This window comes from Engraulis encrasicolus, chromosome 1 (genome assembly GCF_034702125.1).
Source record: "Engraulis encrasicolus isolate BLACKSEA-1 chromosome 1, IST_EnEncr_1.0, whole genome shotgun sequence".
Taxonomy (NCBI): Eukaryota; Metazoa; Chordata; class Actinopteri; order Clupeiformes; family Engraulidae; genus Engraulis; species Engraulis encrasicolus.
In genome coordinates, this window is record NC_085857.1 from 57,533,779 (window position 1) to 57,543,185 (window position 9,407).

At 42.8% G+C, this 9,407-nt stretch overlaps 1 protein-coding gene across 1 annotated transcript in view; it reads left to right on the forward strand.

The window, feature by feature from the left end:
* LOC134455493 (zinc finger protein 850-like) overlaps positions 1-8,485 on the forward strand; it is a 34,250-nt gene extending 25,765 nt beyond the window's left edge. Inside the window, exons 4-5 of the mRNA XM_063206582.1 lie at positions 3,632-4,036; positions 6,796-8,485. Of these exons, the coding sequence (XP_063062652.1) occupies positions 3,632-4,036; positions 6,796-7,967 (1,577 nt within the window). The 3' untranslated portion in view covers positions 7,968-8,485. The remainder of the gene's footprint in view (positions 1-3,631; positions 4,037-6,795) is intronic.
* Positions 8,486-9,407: the final 922 nt, after the last annotated feature.

A 9,407-nucleotide genomic window follows, 5' to 3' on the forward strand; every position in this document is an offset into this window, starting at 1 on the left:
ACGGTATCCACCAGATACCCCCTTGTGCAAACCGTTTCATCATTAAAAAAAGTGTAGGTCCTTGTCAATATATCTTCTTGTAGCAGCCATACTGGCAAAACTTTGTCAAAACTGACATTTTTTCATGTGGGTACACATCTACTACCGTTCAAAAGTTTGGGGTCACCTTCATTTTTCCAGTAATCTGTTTGCAATTCAAGTCGCAAACATCTTTTGAATAGCTTGAAATGGAATAATGGAAAGTACTGAACAGCCACAGGTGAAAAAAGGTTTGATTACCCATACAATTGGTTAAGCTTTTTCACCCATTTATTACATAGAAATACGTGTTTTAGTCAATTTTTCTACAGACATTTCTTTGGTTTATCAGAGAATGATATAACTATTGGAAAGCTCAGTGTCTGCCCTTTCCAATGGTAGGTGTATGACATTTGTTGAGTTGCCACCTCGTCCACAAATTCAAGTCAAAGTAGCTGCATGATTTTCTAGCCATCAGAATGAACCTACTTATGAATGCAGGATCCATCGTCTCAGCGATGTTTTAGTGTGCAAGCCATACATCGTTGGAAAGTGTCGATTCTCCTCTTTCAAATGATATATGCCGTTGTATATCATCCGGCATTGTATGAATTGACAGGACCAGACATCAACTTTTGCATGCATGGGGCTCATAGAACTCGTGGGCAATTCTGGACCTCATCTCATCCAAGGAATGAATTTGTAGAACCGCAACTGGCTATTATTAATGCCAAAGGAGTCTACACTTTGATTAGTACACCAGACTAGACACTACCTTAGTAAAGGTACACTTTGATTAGTCAAAAGTTAGTGATACATTTTGGTTTGTCTTGTTCTGCTCTCGGAGGAGGCGGACGTGTTTCTTCAGAGCTCCTGAGCTCTCCTTTCCCCTCCCTTCCCCTCTCCCCTCTCCCCTCCTCCTCTCACTATCTCTTCCCCGGCTGCTGCACTCTGTCTGAGACTCCACGCTGTCCTGTTCTCCTGAAAAGAAATTAACAATGGATTTGGTCAACTGGTCTTTCAACGCAATTGACACCATCTTTTCGAAGATCAAAGTGGGTTCGGGGGAGCCCAACTGTCCTGATGGGACGACGGCGGCTACAACTGGTCTTTCAACGCAATTGACACCATCTTTTCGAAGATCAAAGTGGGTTCGGGGGAGCCCAACTGTCCTGATGGGACGACGGCGGCTGGCTATGTGATGGACTCGTGGGGGAAGTGGAACGTCATGTGTCTGGCTCCGTTAAACATTGAGGACGTAGAAGATGTCTACACTTTCGGCTACTTGGTGGCAAGTTCCTTGGGAATTGGATTATCCTTGGGACTGCTGTACCGCATTTGCTCAAAGATATGGGCAGCCATTAGGGGCCCCAGGCTGTCCGGCTCAATTGATCGGTTGGGCAGTGAGATTCGAGCACAGAATGTGGTCGTGAATCGCGCTTTGGAGGGTTTTGTGGCAGGTCAGCGCCAGATGGACAAATTGACTGAAGTGATTGTGGCCGAACATCGCCACCTTGAAGCGATTGATCGCCGCATTGATGGACTTGTCGCGCACGATCGCCAGATGGAATCGATCGGTTTGGGAGATAGGTTGCTCGAAATTCTGCTGTACGTGAAACGTGTGGCCAGTCACATGAGAATTACCGCAGAATCGTAAAAGGAATGTCTGCAATAACCCAAACATAAATCTTATCTTGCTTTGGCGCCCCAGCTGCAGCTGCAGCGACCTGACCAAGGTCAGGACTCTTATCTCTCCTTGGAGGACAAGCAATGTCTGGACTCTCTGCCTCCCTCAACTACCACAGGCACCTGGAGACGTTTTTCACTTGCTATGGGACAGTGCAAGGCCGTCCCTGGGACGGTTTGAGCTATGGCTCAGAGTGGGGTGATAAGCTATCCAGTGCCCACCCCTCCCCTCTCTTCAACGCCTCCTCCGCGCTTTCTGACCCCCCTCCCCCCCCCCCCCCCCCTCCCCCCGGTTTTGTACAATGTCTGCGTCTCCACTGCTTATAGCCATAATGAGGTTTTTTGTCTATGCCTTGATGTTGTGTTTGCAATGTGGAGCCATGGAATCTTTTTCTCCTCATCCTTACCCAATGTTGTCTAACACTTGTCTAAAACCAAGATTTGTGAAGGTGGATGCGCGCATTAGCGCAGTTTCGTCCCAGGTGTATTAAACTTTGTATTAGTTTACGCTGCTACTAAGTATTGTACCCGAAACACAATTTCGTTGCCTTTTTGACAATTGACAATGACAATAAACTCTTGATTGATTGATTGATTGACAAGTTAATCCATTCAACAGTTACTTTTTCCAATATCAAATTGCTTATTTGCTGCATGCATTATTGTCAAGGAACAATTACTCATTACACTGATTTTATACCAGAACTGAAATTGAAAAGGAATAAGCTTAGCTGTCGGAAAGAAGCATTGTGGGAGGAAAGTGTGGTGACCCTAAACTTTTGACCGGTAGTGTAACTCCTGAAAACACTGTTAGTTGAAAGAATGGCAGCGGTTATTGTGCAATAAAACCTTGTGTTTCCATGCACAGCTCCCCACATGCTGCTTGGCTGCTTCCAGTAATGTGCCACTAATTATTCTAGCCTGCAAAGCCCTTACTTCAAGCTGGCAAATTTCTGACTGCAGAGCAACAGTCCACACAGTTCTGTCCCGACTAGCAGTGGTTTGAAAAAACAAATAGAGTCGATCGCTTGATGTCAGTTGTGTATTGTTTATGCCTTTTTTTAAGGGGAGTTGAAAACATCAAGACAGGCCTATATATTAATATTATATTATTTTAATGTATTCATGTTATTGATAATAGTATCAATAACATATAATAATAATAACAATAATAATGCATTTTTATTTAAAAGTGCCTTTCAAAACACTCAAGGACACTGTGCAGAGAGAAACAAAACATGAAACAAGATAGGGCTGATATATATCTCGATATCTATGCAAGGGAAAAAAAACACGAAATTCAGCAAGGTTTTTGTTTTTATTTAAGTGCAAACAGCGCAAACGTACTTCCAGAGGCGAAAATGCGTTTGTTTGGTTGATACATTTGGAGGGGGAGATGGCAGAGCAGGAGAGATGTGTCTAGTACGCCAATATTATATTGCTCTCCGTAAAAAAGCGCAAGATTCTGAAACGATGCATGATTGAGGAAAGCCTCAATATCTCCATTCCATGCTGATTTTGGCGGTTACCGGCCTTGGTTTAACTCATGATAGCTTATACAGAAATGCACATACAGACATGCGGTTTTCACGCACTAAGAGGTGAAAGTCTCACCTTTCAAACGAGCCATAACATGTTTCGGTGGCCCTATCACATAATATGCTATGACTGTACAAAAAACACCAAAAAATGGTTTAGAACGCTGGCAGCCTATGACATAATTCTGAAAACACCCCCGGTATTCAATGTGTTAAAATGGGGGGAGGTCATTTTTTTCTCTTTTTTAGGGGAAATTGAAAATTAGAGATATATATCGTATATCAAGATATAGAGACATTTTATCAAGATTTTTTTTTCTTCTCCATATCGCCCAGCCTTACTTTGTAGGTAACGTTTTATTCAGTCACAACTTTCTGTCTCGTTACAGGTGATGATGCAGAATGGAAACCATCATACAGAAATGGGAAACCTGTGGTCAAAAGAAAACGAAGACAGGCTTGTGCACCTAAAGGACATCCTCGAAAAGACCAACTGAAGAGAGTTCCAGAACACCAGAAGAGTGCAACAGAGCGCCTGAGAACATGTACCAGAGTTCTGTGTTCCATATGTGGACAGACCTTTACGAAAAAGGAACATCTTATTGCTCACCAATGTTCTGGTGAGCATCCATATATGTGTAGCATATGTGGAAAAACTTTCTCAAGCAAAGGCGTTCTCAAAAGACATCAGACGGTTCACACTGGAGAAAAGCCACATCAGTGCCGTGCATGTGGAAAGATGTTCACACGACGAGAACACCTGGAAAGGCACAGTCTTTGTTGCGGAGAACCACGTAAGTCACTCCCCACCCCGCTCCGCTCACATGCTCTGCTTTGGATTAAAGAAATGTCTGTTGAGTGTAATATAATGTAATGTAATGTGTCCTTGTAGTAGGGGTGGGCGATATACAGTAGAATTCGCTTATAGTGGTCACGGATATAGTAATCAACCGCTTAGCCTTAGATAGATCAAAAAGCTTGGGACAGAATCATTTCTATACAAATGCTGTTTAAATAATTTGTTTACAGTGATCAAGAAATCCACTTATAATATTCATTTTTGACCATTTTATGAATGTAAACGTGGAAAAATTATTGAAAAACTATGGGTAGCTATTTCATTTTTTACTCCAGCGATTCCTTTCTCTGCGTCTGCTTCTGCCCAGAGAGGTTGTAAGGTATTTGCAAGAATCCACTCTGCAATTTTCCGGGTGATACTGCACTCTAGAGGGCTCTCCCAACAGCACCCCAGTGAACTGCAGGCATAGCTCAACTAGTGAGTGGGGACAGTACACAACCAGTTTACATACGTAGAACCTCTCTGGTGGGGAGGCTGTGCACATGCTTCTCGCAAGCCAACGTAGCCTAACGAGTTGACACCGGGCAGCAAGCATGCAAATCATGGCCCTCATTTTCTCTGAATGAAAAACGTAGGCTCCTCGAGACGATGAAAATTTACCAAAAAGGAGCCAACACATTCCTCAGGCTACCTTGTGTTTAAACTGCTCCAGCTTTACAGGCAGCTGCGTCTCTTTTTGTCATGGCTGTGTTCTTTGTTCCATCGAGTTAAACCCTACATTTGTAGCCTACGTCCCCAACATGAGACCAGTTCTTTCTAAGTTAGGTATTTTCATGGAAAAACACCTGGAACATTTCTCTTTACCACTACTACCATTACCTGAAGTTGGAGCCACTAGTATCTAGTACTAGTACCTAAAAGATAGGCTACATGTTGAAGCAGACCACCCCACGCCAGCGTCCGGGAAAAAAAAACAGCGTCTGGTCTAAGGACTTTCAGGACTCTTAACTTGAAGGGCGTGACAAAGGAAGACGTGTTGTTGATTTGTTTGACAAGGATAGAAGGCTTCAAGTTATTTTGGCCATGTCTGGAAGGAGCTCTAAAACATGGGATCCTTTTTGAAAAGGATACAGATTACTTGTCAGCCAATGGTCACTAACGTCGGGCGAGAAGAACCACGCGAATTCGAGCGACAGGTGCGTTTAATCACCACCACGGCAGATCCTGCTCTCTTCTCCCTCCCTCTCTCATACACACGCGCCCATACACTAGTTCTACCGGCACAATTTGCTACAATACCTCACTTGACTCGTTCATTCCATTGGTTGACAAAACTCCAGGGAGCCGCATGCATCGGTCTCGTCTTGCATAATTATCCGTTTATTGCAGACTGTGTAAAAAGTGTGAAGAGTGAAGACGGCGTCGGCGCATAATCTGAAGCTCTAAAATGCTATGTTGCTACATCATGGTGCTAACTCGCACTTCGTTAGCTTCCATACCACTTTGTTTTATCACTTGGCTGTACAATTTTACTCCGTGCTGGCCAACATCCAAAGAACCACCACCAGATATGAACATATTTTGGGGTGTGTGTACGTTGTAACCCTAAGTCATTCGCCGACAGCTTATCAGAATTCTGTTTGCTGCCCTGAATGGCAACTCTTGTCAAGACTCCAGTCCAGCGATAAACAAAACCAGCGTGGGTCATTAAAAGGGAAAACGCTGCGAATCATTTAAGACCATAAACAGACACTAAGTGCTTGATTGACATTCCAGTGAACCACTATACACGCTGCAACAAATGTCCAAATAGATTAAAGGTATGACAGACAACGGAGGGATATTGATTCTGCCCTCCAGTTATGCTACACTTCTGCTTTCAGGCAGCGAGTAGCATCTCTACCATGTGCAATTTTCATCACCGAATTTTGATTTTAATTCATATTTTATTTGTGATTCATAGGCTAAAACTATGTGAATTCGAACTTCGAATAGTCATTATATTATACCTAGTAGGACGATTAGTCGGAGTAAATGACGACCTTTGGTCGACCAACAAAATCCTTGGTCGTGGACAGCCCTACCGATATAAATGGTGAATGTAACTTTGTGAGGCGCAGAAGTTAAAAGCAATCAGACTTGACGCATTTTTTTACCGCTGATTTTTAAACGGTGCCTCTTCTGCTAGCCAGGCGCAACACCAGATGTTGTAGAAACCAAAACATTGCCTGAGGAATTTAATATCTCGCGGTCGGCTTTTTGATCAACGCTTTAGTTATCAGTGCACACTGTCAGTCCGCGAGGCGTTATTGACAGCTGATAGACGGTCCACATAACATGGTGTTATACCTACAGTATTTTTTTATAACCTTGCGAGTTGCCAAGGCGAGCCACATGCTGTTCGAGAGCTGTGCAATGAGAGCTGTAGAACTTTGTGCCGAAAATGTCCATTCAGAAGTCTTTTTCTCCGTCAGCTGTCACTGGTGGAAGCAGTGGCATTGCGTTAAGCGTTAACAAAATTGTTGTGCGATACTGACCTCAATATTTATTGACAATATTATCAATAACATATGTATTATATATGATGGCAGTTGTCTATTTAAACTATTAAAAAAAAGGGGGGGGGGGTAGTTTTTCCCCCCCTTTTTGGGGGGAAATTGAACATTTTTATCAAGATATTTTTGTTTTCCATATCGCCCAGTCTTACTTTGTTGGTAACGTTTTATTCAGTTGCGACTTTCTGTGTCGTTACAGGCAATGATGCAGAATGGAAACCATCAAACAGAAATGGGAAACCTGTGATCAAAAGAAAAGGAAGACAGGCTTGTGCACCCAAAGGGCATCCTCCAAAAGACCAACTGAAGAGAGTTCCAGAACACCAGAAGAGTGCAACAGAGCGCCTGAGAACATGTACCAGAGTTCCGTGTTCCATATGTGGACAGACCTTTACGAAAAAGGAACATCTTATTGCTCACCAATGTTCTGGTGAGCATCCATATATGTGTAGCATATGTGGAAAAACTTTCTCAAGCAAAGGTGTTCTCAAAAGACATCAGACCGTTCACATTGGAGAAAAGCCACACCAGTGCTCTATATGCCAGAAGACCTTCGCACGACGATTTCAACTGATGAGACATGAGGAAACCCACACTGCAGAAAAGTCACATCAGTGCAGTGCATGTGGAAAGATGTTCACACGACGAGAACACCTAGAAAGGCACGAGAAAAGATACACTGTTAAACCTGTGGGGCAAAGAGGAGAAGAGGACAAAATACACCAAACCGAAAAAGGCCGTCTTTGTTGTGGAGAACCACGCAAGTCACTCCCTTGCACCACGTGTGGAAAGGAGTTCTCATGTTCCAGCGCCCTTGAGAATCACCTTAGAAGCCATACAGGGGAAAAGCCTTATCTGTGCGCCACGTGCGGAAAGACTTTTTCTCTCAGCAGCCATCTCATCTCACACCAGCATATTCACTCTGGAGAAAAAAAATTTAAGTGTACGATCTGTGGAAAGGCCTTCACTCAATTCAGCTCTCTGAGCATACACAAGGTGATCCACACAGTGGGAAAGAAGCATGTGTGTAAAACATGCGGAAAAGTCTTTGCTCATGCGCACTTACTGAGGGCGCATCTTAAAAGAGTCCATACTGGAAAACCGTACCACTGTAAAATCTGTGGAAAGACTCTTACATATGACTATGCTTATAAACACAAGAAAATTCATACGGGAGAAAAGCGACACAAGTGCACCACCTGTGGAATGGCTTTTACAACAAGTCATCAACTGAAGAGGCATCTGCTGGTCCACACTGGAGAAAAGCCATACCAGTGCACCTCATGTGGAAAGGCCTTTGCAGACAAGCGTACTCTAAAACGCCATCAGAGAAACCATACTGGAAAACAGACAGATGTGTGTAATGCATGAAAAAGCCTTTGCTGACCAATTTGATGTATAATGTCACCTAAGAACTCATACAGTCATATAAATAAGTTTATACAGCCTTTAGATTTTCTCAGATTTGAATTTCAATTGTCAATTTTGTTGGCCATAAGATGTCACAGGACAGCAAGGCATTGGTAAGTACACCCTTGCATTCAATAGGTGTTGACCGTCTTTTAGTTAAAATAACCTTAACCAGATGGTTCTTGAAGTTGCAGATCAGATGGACAAAGCAATCGGGATGAACCTTGTCTCCCACTTCTTTACAAAACTGACCCTCTTCAGCAGTTTCTGGGATGTCTAGAGTGAATCAGTTATTGAGGTCATGCCATATCATCTCAATTGTTTATTTGTCAGGGCTTTGACTTGGCTATTCCAGATTCAATTGTTAAGAAGTTGCTGTAAAGTTGTCCTGTTTCAGCACCCATTCTCTTGTGCGCTTCAACTGTGTGACAGTGTTTTTCTGTGAAATATCTCAATAAATGTGTCAGTTCATTGATTCACTGATAATAGCAAATTAGCAAGGACCTGAGACACCAAAGTAGTCCCATATAATGATGCTTCCACCACCATACTTAACATTGGACTTTGGAAGCCCAGCAGCATACACAAATACACAATACAGAACTCACTGCAATCAACAAGGTTCAAAGTGTTCTGTGAAAATGCCTTTCAGTTGTACACACACACACACACACACACACACACACACACACACACACACACACACACACACACACACACACACACACACACAATGAATGGAAATGGTGAAGGAATAGAGCTACTAGGGCCCTTTTTTGTTAGGGGGGGGGTGAGGTTAGGGGTGGGCGATATGGCAAAAATGTCATATCACGATTTTATAACATGAAATCTCTTTTTTTTATCACGATCTTCCATCCAAAAAATAAAAACAATTTTGATACGCTTGCAATTTGTAATTTGCAGTTAATAAAATGTTAACACACTGATGACACTCTCATAAAGTGCACAATTAGAATACAATAATGTAAAGAATAAAAGTGAAGACAACAACACAAGTAAGTAAACATCACTTTGATACTCAGAGTTAACATCCTCACTGCAAAACGATTTATACCATTTCCAGATTCGAGACGATCTTGTACTCGATATGACAACTCACGATTTATATCGTCATATCGCCCACCCCTTGTTGAGGTCTTTATTTACAGCATGTCATCATGCATTGCGTATAGATGACACGCTGATTTGAAACCACTATCGCGTGTGTCCAATGCGCCTTTACAAGTTAAAGTGTGCTCCACAGCGCCCTTTGACAGGTTAGGTTTAAGGATGGTTTTGGTTTAGGCACAGCAAAGCGTATTTGCGTTAAGTAACAGAAATGCACTGTGGCAACACAAAATCGCCAACACGGCGGGAAAACTGTGCAGACCTCGTCACGTG